This window comes from Chiloscyllium plagiosum, chromosome 21 (assembly GCF_004010195.1).
Source record: "Chiloscyllium plagiosum isolate BGI_BamShark_2017 chromosome 21, ASM401019v2, whole genome shotgun sequence".
In the NCBI taxonomy this organism is placed as follows: Eukaryota; Metazoa; Chordata; class Chondrichthyes; order Orectolobiformes; family Hemiscylliidae; genus Chiloscyllium; species Chiloscyllium plagiosum.
The window spans coordinates 58,340,347-58,358,900 of record NC_057730.1 but is presented as its reverse complement, the minus strand read 5'-3'; the positions used below and the strand labels follow the sequence as shown (position 1 = coordinate 58,358,900).

The 18,554-nt window shown below is 40.0% G+C and overlaps 1 protein-coding gene across 2 annotated transcripts in view; it reads right to left on the bottom strand.

Moving 5' to 3' along the window:
* The window catches only part of vps35l (VPS35 endosomal protein sorting factor like), a 154,495-nt gene that overhangs the window by 95,977 nt on the left and 39,964 nt on the right, over positions 1-18,554 (bottom strand). The window contains exons 8-14 of one of the 2 annotated variants that reach the window (XM_043712168.1): positions 12,907-12,991; positions 11,346-11,420; positions 10,957-11,053; positions 10,009-10,056; positions 9,708-9,801; positions 9,507-9,584; positions 2,859-2,981 (exon numbers count right to left, since the gene is read on the bottom strand). In XM_043712168.1, the coding sequence (XP_043568103.1) occupies positions 2,859-2,981; positions 9,507-9,584; positions 9,708-9,801; positions 10,009-10,056; positions 10,957-11,053; positions 11,346-11,420; positions 12,907-12,991 (600 nt within the window). Of the gene's footprint in view, positions 1-2,858; positions 2,982-9,506; positions 9,585-9,707; positions 9,802-10,008; positions 10,057-10,940; positions 11,054-11,345; positions 11,421-12,906; positions 12,992-18,554 lie in introns of those variants that run through there. The other variant, XM_043712169.1, reaches the window with a different exon arrangement.

Sequence of the window (18,554 nt, the reverse complement as noted above, 5' to 3'; positions counted from 1 at the left end):
GTGATTCTGTGTGAAACCAGATTTGGAACAACAGAATCTGGGAAGTTTGACAACGTGTTTATTTACACAACAGCATATTACACAACAGCAAATAAAGAGTTATGACATCATTCTTAACGTTACATGCTACATGCCAGATGGAAAACTGAGTATTTCTCTGAATCACTGAAAATGTTCTTCACAGATATTGACATCAGGTGTGAGGAATGGCGCTTTCGGAACGAATGGTGTGTAACCCCGTGATCAATGCCGTCTCTTCCTGTGTGGCAGTTCCATGAGCACTGCAATTTGCTGTGCTTCCAGTCAAGTAGATGCTAACATATATTACGTAAAACATTGCGAAGCTAGTACAGAGGAGATGATATGCTTGTGAACGTTTGAATGCCCGTACCCCATCTCTGTTGGTCTGCTGTTGCTGGGAGCCATTTCTTACTGAAACCCCTGTCATTGTGCTGCAACAAGAGGAGTTGGAGTCTCCAGGTAAATAGTGCGGTGAGGAAGGCATATGGCGTACTGGCTTTTATTGGTAGAGGGATTGAGTTCCGGAGTCCTGGGGTCATGTTGCAGTTGTATAAGACTCTGGTGCGGCCGCATCTGGAATATTGTGTGCAGTTTTGGTCGCCATACTATAGGAAGGATGTGGAGGCACTGGAACGGGTGCAGAGGAGGTTTACCTGGATGTTGCCTGGTATGGAAGGAAGATCGTATGAGGAAAGACTGAGACACTTGGGGCTGTTTTCATTAGAGAAAAGAAGGTTTAGGGGTGACTTGATTGAGGTGTACAAGATGATTAGGGGGTTAGATAGGGTTGACAGTGTGAACCTTTTCCCGCGTATGGAGTCGGGTATTACAAGGGGGCATAGCTTTAAATTAAGGGGGGGTAGATATAGGACTGAAGTTAGGGGTAGGTTCTTCACTCAGCGAGTCGTAAGTTCATGGAATGCCCTGCCAGTAGCAGTGGTGGACTCTCCCTCTTTATGGGCATTTAAGCGGGCATTGGATAGGTATATGGAGGATAGTGGGTTAGTATAGGTTAGGTGGGCTAACATCGAGGGCCAAAGGGCCTGTACTGCGCTGTATTCTTCTATGTTCTATAACTCAGGTTGTTTTCTCTGGAGTGGAGGAGGCTGAGAGGAGACTTGATCAAAGTCTATAAAATTAAGAGACGCATAGATAGGGCTGATGGTTAGAATCTTTTTCCCTTGGGTTGAAATGTCTAAAACAAGGTGGCATGCACTTAAGATGAGAGGGAGAAGTTCAAAGGAGATGTGAGGGGCAGGTTTCTTTTCCAAAGAGTGGGAGAAATGTGGAATGTGATGCCAGGAGGAGTGTTGGTGCAGGCAGATGCGATAGAGACATTAAGAGACTTTTAGATAAGTGCATGAATATGCAGGAAATGGGAGAGATATGGACAAAAGACAAGCAGAAGGGATTAGTTTAATTAAGTTTAATTTGGCACAACATCAGGGGCCGAAGGGTTGGATCCCGTGCTATACAGTTTTATGTTCTATATTCTAATCTAGTTAGACAACACTTCTCGGTTGATCAGAGTAGATGTACAGAAAATGTTTCCACATTTGGGGGAGTCCATGGATTACAGATCATAAAGAAGAAAATTGCTAACTAAGATAATCAGGAGAAACTTATTTTTAAAAAAGTGGCAAAAACCTGAAACAGCTAATTACAGCAAAGTAGTTTTTAGGGGATGCAAGTGAGAGAAGGAATGAAATGGATATGCCAGCAGAAGAGTGGAGGATAGCTTGTGCAGAGTGAAAACACAGGCTGTTTCTGAGCTACAAACTCCACATAATAAGCTACATTTTTTCTAAACCAATAAGAAAATGCCAAAAGAGTACTCTGACAATGAACTATGATACATATCAACAGTTTTAATGGGCTTGCACTTTTGTCCAACGTCTCCTATTTCTCCTATGATGCTACAGGCACCAACATGAGAACCATCCAAGCATTGAAAACTGTCAAATCAATAAAGTGAATGAAACATAATCCTGCATTTCTATAAAAAGCTGAGGCAAAATAATAAAACAAAAGGTACTGACCCTGGGCTGATGTTGCAAATTTGCTAGCAATTGGCTTTGAGTTAGCCTTGGAACTATGAATGACATGGTTACCTTTTCAATCACGGAAAAGCATGCAAGAGGGGAACACATTGCAAAGGGAGTAGAAAATAACTGGAAACCAATTTTTTTTGGATGGGGAGAGGCAAAAAAAAAAAGAAAATGCATTACAAACATAAATTTAAGGGACTCAAAATCATTAAAACTGAACACTACAACACTGACCTACCAGAAACGTCAGAAAGACGTTGAACCTATTGATCAAGATTTGGAGAACGAGGAAAAGGTGAAGTCTTGTTACTGATTTCCAGAAATCTTCGAATGGAAAATTAGAAAATGCATTTAAGCCCTTATAAATATTATTGGAAGCTGCTAAATGGACTTTCTATTTATTTACAAGTTAACAGTAGAGCTAAATGTTTATTATGCCTACTCTAAGTTTTAAATGGAATGCTGCTACTAAAATAATTAATGCAATAATATTAGAAAATTGTCTTGTTTTAATATATAATCAGTCAGTGCACCTACAAAATGGATATATTTTGGACTGTTTGGCCGGTTTTTAGAGCATATTTCTGACCAGGTTATAAACTAGCTCATCACTCCCGAGTCACTTACTACTAGAACCTGTGTAGAAGCTGTTTGCACAGCAAGGATGAAAGATGCCTCTCAGTACAGCATACAATGGATTCCAGGTTTGCAGAGTGAAGCACAACTTTGTTTCATAGCATAACAATAAAACATTTCATATACTCAAATTTCAAGAAAATTAAAATGAACCTCTGGTGCTCTGTATGCAATACATTGAAGAATCCAGTCTATAGCAGGAGAATATAGTGTAAGGTAGACTGGGATTTCCACCCGCTGCACAGCGAGCTGGTTTTGAACTGTTTCGCCATGAATCTGTATTGAATAAAATAATAGTTATCAATGAATTATAATATTTGACATCGTTAATTAACAAAACAATGTGATTTTGGAGAAGATTTGTAGCTCAGGTTGTAAGTTTGCTCGCTGAGCTGATAGACTTGTTCTCAGACGTTTCATCACCATGCCAGGTAACATTATCAGTGAGACTTCGATGAAGCGCTGGTGCTTTGTCCCGCTTGCTATTTATCGGTCTTGGTCTGAAAAAGCAAACACACTATTCGCAGTTAAAAATCACACAACACCAAGTTATAGTCCAACAGGTTTAATTGGAAGCACACTAGCTTTCAGAGCGACGCTCCTTCATCAGGTGATAGGCACTATCACCTGATGAAGGAGCGTCGCTCCAAAAGCTAGTGCTTCCAATGAAACCTGTTGGACTATAACCTGGTGTTGTGTGATTTTTAACTTTGTACACCCCAGTCCAACACCGGCATCTCCAAATCATGACACTATTCGCAGATACTGATACCCACCAACAGGTGGCGATGGACCCAATTCCACAGCAAGAAAACCATATTACAGCTAGACCTGAGAAGACTTTGCAATACGAGTGAAATTAACAAGACAAACCTCCAAAGAATGAAACCTGAAGAATCCAACACACCTAGTTGCTCCTGACTACCAAAAAGATAGATAAACAAGGGGCCTCCCTCAGTCTCACTTTCCGGTACACTGACATACAAATTAGCAAAGGAACTGCAATGCAACCTGAAACACCTAGAAGACCCTAGCCACTCAATCCAGGAATTCTTTTAACATCAAAGACACCAAGGTAGAGAACAACAAGGTCATGGTTTCCTTCAACGCGGCATCCCTACTCATCAATAAACATCACCCTAGCCAAAGATACACTGACGTCATACTAGACCAATCAAGGACACAAACACCAGACAGCACCAACCCCATCAGCAAGGACAGCATCCTCAAACTAGTAGACCTGTGCCTCACAACCTATTTTAACTTCAATGACAAGACCTACAAACAAATCAATGGGATGCCTATGCAATCACCAATATCACAACTCTTTGCAGAAGCAGTTATGCAGAGGTTAGAACGAACAGTCCTTTCCACGATCCAGCCCAAGCTTTGGGTCTGCTATGTGGATGACACCTTTGTCATCATGAAACACAACAAGTTAGAAGAAACCCACATACACAAACAACATCCTTGCTGGTACAGAGTTCACCAATGAGCAAGAGAACAACAACAGACTCCTCTTCCTAGACGTCACGATAGGATGCAAAGCCAATTGAAAGCCACACACACTGACCAGATACTCAACTATAGGAGCAATGATCCCAATGTGCACAAACGGAGCTGCATTAGGACATTATTTAAACGTGCCACAACACACTACAGCACCCTGGAACTAAAAGAAGCTGAGGAAAAATACCTGTACAACATATTCAGGAACAATGGTTACCCGATAAGCGTAGTCCACGAATTCCGACATAACAGACCTAAACAAAAAGACGCAACACATCCAGAGACTCTAGCCACTCCACCATTCATTAAAGACACCTCGGAGATGACGACCAGACTACTATGCCCCGAGGCACCATGGTAGCCCACAAACCAACCACCGCACCGAAACAGCTCCAGATGAATTTAAAAGGACCGTGTACCAATAACCAGCTGACGAATGTCATATACAAAATACCCTGCAAGGATTGCAACAAACATTACATTGAATAGATGGGCAGGAAAGATGGCGGCTAAGAGGGGATTTGATAGAGACATACAAGATGATCAGAGGATTAGATAGGGTAGACAGTGAAAGTCTTTTTCCTAGGATGATGATGTCAGCCTGTATGAGGGCGCATAACTACAAATTGAGGGGTGATAGATTTAAGAGATGTCAGAGGCAGGTTCTTTACTCAGAGTAGTAAGGGCGTGGAATGCCCTACCTGCTAATGTATTTAACTCAGCCACAATCCTTGGATATGCACATGGATGATGGGATAGTGTAGGGGGATGAGCTGAGAATAGTTCACAGGTCAGCACAACATTGAGGGCCGAAGGGCCGATTTTGCACTATATTGTTCTACGTTCTATGAAACTAGGCACCAGGAAACATGAGCACCAACTAGCCACCAACAGGCATGACTAACAATCACTAGTATCCATACTCACAGATGAAGAGGGACACCAGTTCAACTGGGACAATACATCCATCCTGGGGCAGGGTAAACAAAAGACCCACACGGGAATTCCAAGAGGCCTGGCATTCAAACGGAAACTCCATCAACAAACTCATCAATTTGGATCCCATTTGCCAACCTTTCAGAAAAAGAATCGGAAGTGATATCACCCACCTCAACACACCAAGACACATAAATAGCTAGCAGGACAGAACACTATCACTTCACCGGAGTCTCACTGATGATGTTACCAAGCATGGTGATGAAACATCTGATAACAAATGTACCAGCTCAGCAAGCAAACTTACAACCTAACAAAATTATCAAGTACATCTGAACTATGTACGAAGGCACCCAGATTTTTCTAACACATAGGTGTATGTTGAGAGCTTCAAGCATTATAATAGTAATAATACCTTTAAAGTATCCATATTAGTGAGATTGCAATAAGCAACAATTCTTAAACAAAAATGGCCCCTTAACAAAGGGAATAGAAGTAAAGAACCCGCATTAACTGCTTCACCTCATAGATAAAAGACAGGTATCAGTACTACAGCCCCACAAATCATTGATGCCAATAACAGCAATCTGTTCAACATGAACTCTAACACCACTCACAGAGGACCAGATTTTATAAACCCCATTGATATTGCCAGCCGTACCACTGATAAGATTACAGAACTTTACAGTACTGTTGAGTGTAATTATAGGCAATAAGTGATAAAATAAAATTTTCTCAGATGGATTTGGAGAGATCACCAGTGATTGGATCTTGAAGACAGATCTTTGAAAGTTGCCACCCAGGTAAATAGAGCGGTGAAGAAGGCATATGGCGTACTGGCTTTTATTGGTAGAGGAATTGAGTTCCGGAGTACTGAGGTCATGTTGCAGTTGTATAAGACTCTGGTGCGGCTGCATCTGGAGTATTGTGTGCAGTGTTGGTCGCCATACTATAGGAAGGATGTGGAGGCACTGGAACGGGTGCAGAATGAGGTTTACCAGGATGTTGCCTGGTATGGTAGGAAGATTGCATGAGGAAAGGCTGAGGCACTTGGGGCTGTTTTCATTGGAGAAAAGAAGGTTTAGGGGTGAGTTGATAGAGGTGTACAAGATGATTAGGGGTTTAGATAGGGTTGACCGTGAGAACCTTTTTCCACGTATGCGCTGTATTCTTCTATGTTCTATGTTCTAAGAGTTCAGCTGAGTATTGGCATTGGTACATTATATATTCTTGGAACGATGTATTGTGGAGTACATCGACAATTGCAAAAAGGACAAATGAATCAAGCACAGAGGCAGATCGATAGTAACCCGTATAATGCAAATGCCTGATAAATCTGCTCAAACTCTTAGGAGATAACAAGCACGTTATATAAAGGAAAGCCAGTGGAATGATCTACTTAGAATTCCAGAAGGCCTTTCACAGGTGCCACACAGGAGGGTGCCAAGAAAGATAAGAGCCTATGGTGTTATGGACAAGGTACTGGCATAGATAGAGGATCGGCCAACTGGCAGAAGGCTGAGAATGGGAATAAAGAAGTCTTTTGCAGTGCTCGGACCACCACTATGTGTGAGATATTTTCACAATCTGGAAAAAGAAATTGACAGCATTGTTGTGAAGTTTGCAGATGACACAAAGATAAGTGGAGCGGCAGTAGTGTTGAGAAAGTTCTTTGGCCAAGATCTTTGCTTCCTCACTCTCCATGGGAGTCGTACCAGAGGATTGAAGGGAGGCAAATGTTGTTCCTCTTTTCAAGAAGGGGAATAAGGAAATCCCTGGCAATTATAGACCAGTCAGTCTTAAGTCTGTGGTCAGCAAGGTTTTGGAAAAAACTTCTGAGGAATATGCTTTATGATTACTTGGAAAAACATAACGTGATTAAAGGCAGTAAGCATGGCTTTGTGAGGGGCAGGTCATGCCTCACAAATCTTATTGAGATCTTTCAGGAGGTGATGAGACATGTCGACTAAGGTTGAGCAGTGGATGCGATGTATATGGACTTCAGCAAGGCATTTTATAAGGTTCCCCATGGTAGGCTCATTCATAAAGTCAGGAGGTATGGGATGCAGGGAGACCTGACTATCTGCATTCAAAATTGGTTGGCTAACAGAAGGCAAAGAGTGGTTGTAGAAGGAAAGTATTCTGCCTGGAGGTCAATGATCAGTGGTTCCCCATAGGGCTCTGTTCTTGGGCCTCTGCTGTTTGTAGTTTTTAATAAATGACTTGGATGAGGAGGTTGAGGGGTGGGTTAGTAAATTTGCAGATGACACAAAGGTTGGAGGTGCCCGTTGATAGTACTGAGGGCTACTGCAGCACAACACAGACATGATGCAGAGTTGGGCTGAGAAATGGCAGATGGAGTTCAACCTGGGTAAATGTGATGTGATACATTTTGGAAGGTCGAACTCGAATACTGAATATAGGATTAAATACAGGATTCTTGGCAGTGTGGAGGAACAGAGGGATCTTGGTGTTCAAGTGCATAGATTCCTCAAAGTTGCCACCCAAGTGGATAGGGTTGTTAATGAAAGCCAAAACACCATATGCTTTCTTAACAGGGGGATCGTGTTTAAGAGCCGTGAGGTTTTGCTACAGTTCTACAAGTCCCTGGTGGGACCACACTTGGAGTATTGTGTCCAGTTCTGATTGCCCTACTAAAGGAAAGAAACAGAGGCTTTGGAGAGGGTGCAAAGAAGGTTGGCATGGACTAGAGGGCTTGCCTTATGAAGAGAGGTTGACTAAGCTCAGACTTTTCTATCTGGAGAGAAGGAGGAAGAGAGGTGACCTGATCGAGGTATACAAGATAATGAGAGGAATGGATAGAGTCAATAGCCAGAGACTTTTCCCCAAGGCAGGATTGACTGGCACAAGGGGGATCATAGTCTTAAGATATTAGAAGAAAGGTATAGAGGGGATGTCAGAGGAAGGTTCTTGACACAGAGTTGTGAATGCATGGAATGCGTTGGCAGAGGTGGTGATGAAGCAGAATCATTAGGGACATTTAAGCAACTGCTGCACATGCACATAGATAGCAGTGAATGAGGGGTGCGTAGGTTATTTTATTTTATATTGGGATTAATGCTCGGCACAACATCGTGGGCCAAAGGGCCGGTTCTGTGCTGTACTTTTCTATGTAAAAGAATGCCAGAAAAGGCTCAAGGGATTGAATGACCTAATCTGGTTTTAATATATTGTTGCCTGTTCTGGAATCAGTACAAGAAAATCTATCTCCTTAAGCTTGTCTCTTTGGATTCTCAATCTTGACAAGTTCCTACTGTGCTTTTGAACAAAAATAATATATAAAATTGTGTGAAAACAGCACAACATTTTGCATCTCCACTCAAACTTCAAAAGAAGAGTCTATATTGGACACTAAAATCAATCAGGAAGATTTGCTGCAGCCAAGTGACTACTAAGTACAGCTACATGCCACATTGTTGCCACCAGGAAACCTCATCGCAGTCCTCAGCAAAAGTTGCTTCTGATGTGCTACCTGCACTATAGTTGCAGTGCAAAGAGTTTAAGAAAGCTGAAGTATGTTATGTTTAAACAGTCAAAAATAACTAGCAATTTTACTTCTATTAAAAATCAGGTCAAATCTATATATAAGGAACAAGCATGATCAGATTACAAAATTAGCACATTGGAAATGATATTAAGGTTAGCAGGTCTCTTTGGGTTTTAAACTGTGCTCAACATCCCATAGCAATACGGTGTCATTTCTTTTAAGGCATTTTCAAACCAATTTTTAGTCAGAAAATACATACACATCTCCTGTGACTTGGCACAGAGAATATCAAAGCCTCAGGGAAGTGGGGCTGAAAGATAATTGGACCAGTCTGCACAAAATGTAAGTTATATATTCTTATTTGATATTACAACTTCCTGTGCTCAAATATATAACAAAAATGGCATTAAATTATTTTATCCTAATTTTGCCATGGCCTGCAAAAAAAATGTACTACTGCATCTCCACTGGGAAAATTCAGAGGAGAACATAGTTACACAAAGACATAGGAAGACACAGTTAGGTTTCATTCTAATCATAGACATGGAAAAAAAAATTAACAGATTCAGGCAGACATAAAGGTTTTAATACACTACTAGTTAAGTTACTGTTCCCAAGGTGTACACTTCATTTGAGTGGCTGCAATGAGAAAGGTTTAATTTCAGAATTTGACGATCAGAGTCACCAGGAGTTTAAATAAACTAGGTTATTCTATGAAATGATTCATTCTGACTGAAAGATCCACGATTGATGCTGGCGAGAATTTTCAATTTGTGGCTGTAATTCATTTTGTACAGAGCTCAGGGGAAGTGCAAAAACAGAATAATTTCCTAAACTAAATTTCATACTTGTTTAAATGTGGAGAGGAAATCAAAAAAGTTCTTATTCAAGTTGTCTTTCAAATGTGGTGCCACTTCCATTCCAACCTGTTGGAGAAAAGAAAAAAAAAATGATAACATGGAACTTGTGAAAAAGATGAAGCATGTCTCAATTAACAAGAAAATGCCAGTTTGACAAAATAAGAAGTTGACAAGAATATTGTAGCCTACCCTGCAAAGATACGCTCTCGCATAGATAGCAACCAATGGATCACCAATGCCTCTTATCATAGAGGTCAACCGAGGGAGAGTCTCAGAGATACCACTTTTGAGAAAAAAATTAAAATGCATATCACGTTATTTTATAAAGGATGTATTTACCTTCACCTCAGACATTCAAACCAAATTAATTGAAAAACCTCAGCACCTTTCCATCAAACTAGTTTGACAACTTTAATTAGTCTTACACAAGATTGTGGCATGGAATATTAAAAATATATTAAAGTTAGCATAGAAATTCCAGCAGACTTACGTTTTAGAAAGGAATGTATTACATTTTAATATGGCCACCTCCACATAACTGAACTAACTTAAGGCAAATACATTTTCACTTTGTGTAAAAGCATAAAACTGCTAGCTTGAAAAACAGCAAAGACCAGCAATATTTGGACATAATTCAAACAGTTAATCATACAAGATGTTAGTGAGATTTAGAATTAAGAATATAAAGTAATAGCAACACACAAATATTGCCATATTCACAACTAGAGACACTGACAAAACATTGTTATATTTAGGCTGTCTAACCTTGCTAGTAGATATAATGCAGGTTTAATCGCCTCTTTCTTCAGTCTTCCTCTCTCCCTGTCGACATTACATTCTTCTCATCCCTGTCCCCCAGTCTCTCTTACCTGCATGAAGCCTATCCCACAGTCCACATTTTCCCCATATAAATCCCAACACCTGACCCCATTATGGAGTACCAAGAGGCATGCCCTGATCACACATTCCCCAGTCTTCTTTTTGCCACCCAAACGTAGCATATCTCAGTCGCCTGTTACTTCACCCCCAGCTCCAACTTTTCAGTGCCTCTCCCCCAAACCCATCCTGAGCTACAGAGTCTGCTCACTGCTCTGAAGAGTCAGACGACTGAAAATAAAAGTCTAACTGACAAATGAGGCATTGGTCCAACTGGTCCTGTATACTTCAGAACATTCATTTTAAAGTGTTACTTGCTCATTATTGATTTTCTCTCACTAAGCCACAGCCTTATCTGAATTCCTGGCTGATCAAGGACAATTAGAAGGTTTAATTGGTATCGTTTTCTCAATATGCAAAATAAAATTAAAACCCCTAGAAAGCTTGAATCATCAATACTCTCTTTATTCCCATTAAAAGTTAAAAAGAAAGCTCAACCAGTAAGTAAGTTTAATTTTAACACAACTCAAAGTGGACACAAATTACATTTTTGTAAGGATACAATCTGGAAATGAGCTCCCTGATTGAGGCAATCTTGAAGAACCAGTTCAAACAAGTTTCTTTCGCAGTTTCATTCACTTCATCTGGACCAAAGGTATCTGTATTGGAAGTATACAATGTACAATGCTTAAAAAACTTATGACAACTTTATGAAGTGAAAAAGAGCTCAAAGTGGATGTATAAAACTTATGCTTCGAACAATTACTTCAGGTTACACAATCTCCCTTAGGAAATCACTTCTGCAGGTATAATTACCTACACTAAACTCAAATATCTGTTTTCTATAACATGGATAAAATTTTAAAATCCTGCGATGTCCACTTCCAAACACCTAATACTGTTTAGTGATTTTAAAATTCCTTGAAGGTTAAATTCGATTATTAAAGTCACCTGGTACAGGGTTTCCAGGAAGGGAAACACGACTACTTCCACACATGGATAAAATCCTTTCGTACACTAGTTTACCTGTAATCAAAAATGTATCAATTATATTTTTGACATGAATTCTTGACAGATCATGGTTGAAATTACAGGTGGGAATGCCAAATGTCTGAAGGTCAGAGATTCAAATTCAATAGAAGTAAATATTTACCTGGAAAAGCACAGAGCAAAACATTCAGTTTATAAAGGCTGCCAGTTGGTCTAGACACAGGAGGTCAGAGAATAGGGACAAAAAAAAGCACACACTCATTTTTTAGGATGTGGAATGTGTCAAGTGGTGTTCCTCAGAGATCTGTTTTGGGGCTTGGTCTTTTCTTCATGTACATAAACTTGAATGTAAGAATAGGCTGTACACTCAGGTGCGCAAGTTACACAAACTTAGGAAGCAGTACAGACTACAGGGTGGAACCAGGAAGTTACAAAGGGACACAAAGCTATTTTGTGTCCCTTTGGGTGACTGGGCAAAGCTATGGAAAATTGACTTGAAGATACACGTGCAAATCCAAAGTAATTAACAAAGGTTAATGAAATGTTGGCTCTAATTTCAAAGTAATTGGAACACAACCTGATACTTCAGTTTTACAGGTATGTTGAGATCCGTATCTAAAACACTGTGCCCATTTTTGTACACAAAACACAGCTTGAATCCATACTCAAAATCCAACTTGATATCAGAATGAAAAGACAGACTTCCTGGAGCAGGCATAGAGGTCTCATTCTAGCCCATCCTTGATGCTTGTTTTGGAATCCATAAATTTATCATTTAAAATTACCACATTTATTATGTGAACAAGAATCACTTGGCACTAAATGGGAAGGATGCACTGCAAAGGCATGATTTGGCTATCAGTATTTTGTTATTTTTACTAAAACCTAACTAGCACATGAACACTGACCAGGTATATATAAAGTTTCAAAATCAGTAGGTCAAGTATTGATAACTTTCGCATTACTATTCTACTTGTTAAAATTTCCCAGATAGAATGAAGATAGTAAGATAAATTATTGATGTTCAAAAGATTTCTGATACTGTAGCAGTCAAATAGCTTGATTCAAATAAATTACTGGAATAGATAACAATGTACATTGAGATTTTATTCTTCAATAAGTTTACTGAAGGGATCAATAATACTGAAATATTGTCAGTATTCACCATCTTCCAAAGTAAATAAAACCTACTGTAATCAAACTACTAACATCCCATTAAAGAAATTGCACTTTTAAGTGAAGACACCACATAAAGTTAATTCATCCAAAACAAATAATTTGTTGAGAATGAATCAAATAAATTGTTCACAATTCGAGAATTCAAATAGAACTTTTCTCCTTACTTCTTGCTCCCCTTTCAGCAGATTGTGAATAAACAGAAGAAAGTGCTGAGACCTTTCAAGAAACACATGCTCCGACAACCAAAACAAATGCTGCACTATACAAAAAAGTAGTTTTCCACTTCTTTTTAAGCTTAAAAATAGCTTGGCAATAGTAGAAGGAATACAAAGGCATTTCTTACCAAAGGTATCCAAAATATCAGTGATCAAAACAAATTTGCTTGGGTAAAACTGGATCACGGTAGTATCGGACAGCAGCTTTGAGCACTATATAAAAATAGTTCAATGTTAATAAAGTACAGTACTAGATAAAAATTCTATACAATCTACCAAAAGTGCAAAAATTCAAAATTCTGAACAGATTCATTTGCTATTATATTTCAAAATATAATGCACTGTTGCTGAAAATACATTATACACAGTTCAACCTGCAGAAACGATCAAGTGGTTATATAAAACTCTAGCAGAGAAAAGAAACAATCACAAGTTGTGGTTCATTGGGACTGAACAAAGGAAGGCAGTCTTGTAATACTTCTGAAAACGTCGCTAATGTTGCAATGTTGGAAATGAGGCAGCCAAATTGTGCATTGCAAGCTCCCAAAAACAATAACACCCAGGTAATGTTTTTATGATGTTGTTGGGGGATAATTACCGTATATACTCATATACATGTCAACATTTTTATACTTTTTTAAAGGTTCAATTTATAGGGTCAACTATTACATGGGGACTATTTTTGAGAGGCTGAAATTCATGCTGCAGTTCGAAATACTGTATTAGCTGAGGTCGATTTGATCACTCAACTAGTCTTGGGTAAAAGAAAAACACAATGAATTATGGTAAAGGTAATTACCAGACAAAAGCAAGAGAAACAAGGATGAATTACTGGTAGTAAATTTTATTATGTACCAGTATGAAAACTTGACATGTCAAAGATTCACTGAAATCCTGCAAAATCACACTGTCATTGCCCAAATGCAACATTTATTAAATTCTGAATGTGCAAGTGTCTTGAACTTTCCAGCCAAATTCATTTGTTTTCATCCCACTTACTCACATATGTAATAAATCTCAGCAACATGAACAAATTTGTCAATGAATTAAAGATATATGTAGCTAATATATCTCCTTTTTATTCAGATATAATGGCACAATTAAAATGATTAACCTTTTAATGACATTAACTTTTGGATGAATAAAGTGTGATAAGTACTGATAGACTTAGTACCGGGTCAGAATGAATGAATGAATCAAAACGTGCTGTAGTAAACCAAGTGCGCTAAATATAGGTATGAATGAATGAATAGAGATGAAATATAGTAAACAAAGAGCAATGAGTAGAGTGATTTTGTTTAAGTGGGTTAATGCAAACATGCATAGAACATAGAATGTTACAGGCCCTTCAACCCTTGATGTTGCACCAACCTGAGAAAATAACCTAATGCCCAGCTAACCTACACCATTCGATTATTATCCATATGCACGTTTAAATGCCCTTAACGTCAGTGAGGCTTCTACTGTTGCAGGCAGGTCATTCCATGCTTCTTAACAACCCTATCCACCTGGGTGGCAACTTTCAGGGATTTCTACACCAGGACACAGATCTCTCTGTTCACCTACACTGCCAAGAATTTTACCATTACCCCATTGCTTCTTCCGAAATGAACTACCTCACACTTATCTGCATTAAACTCCATTTGCCATTTCTCAGCCCAGCTTTGCATCTTAAGTCCGTCTGTAACCCCACAACATCCTTCTGCACTATCCATAACTCTGCCTACCTTAGTGTCATCCGCAAATTTACTAACCCCTCCTTCAATGTCCATATCATTTATAAAAATGACAGACAGCAGTGGTCCCAAAACAGATCCGTGCCGCACAGTGCTGGTAACTGAGCTCCAGGATGAACATTTCCCATCAACCACCACCCTCTGTCTTCTTTCAGCTAGCCAATTTCTGATCCAAACCACTGAATCACCTTCAATCCAGAAACTCCGTATTTTGTGCAATAGCCAACTGTGTGTAACCTTATCAAATGCTTTACTGAAGTCCATGTACACCACATCAACCGTTTTACCTTCATCCACCTGTTTTGTCACCTTCTCTACAAAGAACTCAAAAAAGTTAGTGAAGCATGACCTTCCTTCCACAAAACCGTGTTGACAATCCCTAATCAACTTAGTTCTTTCCAGATGTTTATAAATCCTATCCCTTATAACCCTTTCCAACATCTTACCACAACTGAAGTAAGGCTCACCTGGCCTACAATTACCAGAGTTGTCTTGACTCCCCTTCTTAAAGAAGGGAACAACAGTTATTATCCTCCAGTCTTCTGGCACTACTCCTGTCGACAACGATGACATAAAGATCAAAGCCAAAGGCTCTGCAATCTCCTCCCTGGCTTCCCAGAGAATATGAGGATAAATCCCAACCAGTCCAGGGGTCTTAGGTATTTTCCAATCTTCCAAAATTACTAAAACCTCCTCTTTTGTCAACCTCAACCCCATCCAATCTTGGAGCCTGTATCTCCCGATTCTCACTAACATTGCCCTTTTCCAATGTGAGCACTGACAAAAAGTATTTATTAAACACTTCCTCTATGTCCTTAGATTCCACACACAACTTCCCACTACTACCTTCGATTGACCCGGATCTTACTCTAGTCACTCTACTCTTTTATTCCTGATATGCCTATAGAAGGCCTTAGGGTTTTCCTTGATCCCAACCACCAACAACTTCTCATGTCCCCTTCTGACTCTTCTTAGCCCTCTCTTTAGATCTTTTCTGGCTAACTTATAACCCTCAAGCCTCCATAACTGAGCCTTCACATCTCATCCTCACATAAGCATTCTTCTTCCTCTTGACAAGAGTTTCAACTTCTTCGGTAAACCATGGCTCCCTCTCTTGACAACTACCTCCCTGCCTGATAGGTATGTACTTTTAAGCACCTGCAGTAGTTGTTCCTTAAATAAGCTCCACATTTCAAGTGCGAGCATCCTTTGTAGTTTCCTTCCCCATCCAATGCATCCTAAATTTTGCCTAATTGCAACATAATTGCCTTTCTCCAGTTATACCTCTTTCTCTGCAGTACATACCTTTCCCTGCCCATTGCTATTGTAAACATAACCAAATTATGGTCACTATCAAAGTGCTCACCTACCTCCAAATCTAAACACCTGGCCGGATTCATTCCCCAGTACCAAATCCAATATGGCATCGCTCCTTGTTGGCCTGTCTACATACTGTGTATTCCTGGTGAAGGGCTTTTGCCCGAAACGTCAATTTTACTGCTCCTTGGATGCTGCCTAAACTGCTGTGCTTTTCCAGCACCACTAATCCAGAATCTGGTTTCCAGCATCTGCAGTCATTGTTTTACCTACATACTATGTCAGACAACCCTCCTGCACACATTGAACAAAAACTGACTCATCTAAACTACTTGAATTATAGTATTCCCAGTCAATATTGGGGAAGTTGAAGACTCCCATTCCAACTACCTGTTACTCTCGCTCCTATCGAGAAACATCTTTGCTGTCCTTTCCTCTGCATCCCTGGAACTATTCGGAGGCCTATAGAATACTCTCAACAGGATGACCCCTCCTTTCCTGTTTCTAACCTCAGCGGATGACTCAAATGTTACCTCAGCTGCTGTAATACTACCCTTGATTAACAATGTCAACCACCCCCCCCCTCCCCCCCCCCAACCCTTTTCCCATCATCCCTGTTCTTGCTGAAACATCTAAACCCCAGAACCTGCAACAACCATTCCTGTCCCTCCTCTCTGAAATGGCCACATCATCAAAATCTCAGGTACCAATCCATGCTGCAAGTTCACCCATCTTATTCCTGCGTTGAAGTACACACATTTCAAACCAACATCCTAACTGCCGGTGCCCTCTCACGACCTTGTAAATCTATCCCTGACCTCACTACCCTCAACCTCCTGTACACTGGAACTACAATTCAGAGTCCCATCCCCGTTACATTAGTTTAATCCCCACCGCCTCCCCCTTCCCCGAAGAGTATTAGCAAATTCCACCCAAAGGTATTGGTACCCTCTGGTTCAGGTGAAGCCTATCCTGCTTGCAGAGGTCCCACCTTCCCCAGAAAGAACCCCAATTATCCAAGATCTAAAATCTGCACCATTCCTGCAGTCATGTGTTCCTTTCTAAGAGCTTTATAATGCGATATCGCAGGATCGACTTTTACACAAGATGTATGGAAAATAAGATTTTCTGGTCAAAGATAAGGAGTCAACTTTTGCGTAATATCTACTCTTACATGAGTATATACGGTATTGGCCAGGGCAGCGAGTTAATTCTACGCTTGGCACCAAAACAATGTCCTGGAGATCATTTACATCCCGAGAGGACAGACAGAACCTCGGTTCAATCTCTCATCCAAAACAAAGTAGGAGAGAGGCCATTATATTTGCAAGATATTGGAGCACAAGCAAGCTTTTCAAGATGAAAAGGCTGCACTTTAACCACACTGGGAAGAACATTCCTGGAATAACCAGCATTTGACATGGAGAAAATTATTAATATAGATTTGGTGATGTATAACGAGGCAGACTTGATTAGGGAGCTTATGAAGAAGGAACCTTAGGGGGCAGTGACCTTAATATGAAAGAATTTACCCTGCAGTTTGAGGGAAAGAAGCTGGAATCAGATGTTACAGTATTACAATTGAGTCAAGTTAACGACAAAGGTGAGTGAGGACCTAGCCAGAGTTGATTGAGAGGGAAGACAGTGGAGCAGCAATGTAAGAATTTCTGGGGCTAACTTAGGATGAATTCTTTTTATGCCTCTCAGAAAGAACATACTGAGGGGAGAATGAAGCTATCACGCTGACAAGGCAAGTCAGGCACAGCATAAAAGCAAAAGGATACAGTATGAAGGTGGTTATTGGGAAGTCTTTAAAAACCAGTGAAGAACTAAAAAAAACAATAAATGGAGAGATGAAATGTGAGGGTAAGCTAGCTAGTTACATAAAAGAAGATCGCAAGAGCTTTTTCAGACATATAAAAACCTAACAAAGAAGCACGAGTGGACGTCAGACTGCTGGAAATGAAGCTGGGCAAGAATGTAATAGGGAACAAAGAAACTGTGAAGGAACTGAATACTTTGCATCAATCTTCATGATTCAAGACACCAGTACAACAAAACTTCAGGGGAGTCGGGGGCAGAGGTGAATTTAGTGGCCATCATGAAGGAGAAAGTGCTGGGGAAGCTGAAAGATCTGAAGTGTATCAATCTGGATGGACGATACCAGAGTTATGAAGGAGACAGCTGAGCAGATTGTGCAGGCATTGGTGGTGATCTTTTAGGAATCACTAAAGGGGAAAAGGAGTGGGAAGAATCCTCAAGTGATTTATATAAAAATTAGTGTTCCACACAATTTGAATGTAGACCAACAAGGAAGCAAGTCCTGCCAGATAAAGTTCAGTGAGGTTGGGTAAGTGGAGCAGAGCATTTGGAGAAGTGATCTTAATATCATTAAGTTTAAAGGTACTAAGATTTGCTAGAATGTTACCAAAAAGTGAGAACAATTCACTACATTTTTTCTTAAAAAGTACAGAAGATCAAGACGAGAAAATGAGGACTGCAGATGTTAGAGATCAGAATCGAGAGTGTGGCGCTGGAAAAGCACAAAATCAGGCAGGATACAACAAGCAGCTGCATCTTGGATCCTGCCTGATCTGCTGTTCTTCTTAGCACCACACACAACGAGAGAAGAACAGGAGGAGATTTGATAAAAGTGCTGAAAAGATATAGTTTTTTCCCCTGTCTCCACTAACAGAAGGACTGGAAATTAGATGACTTGGATT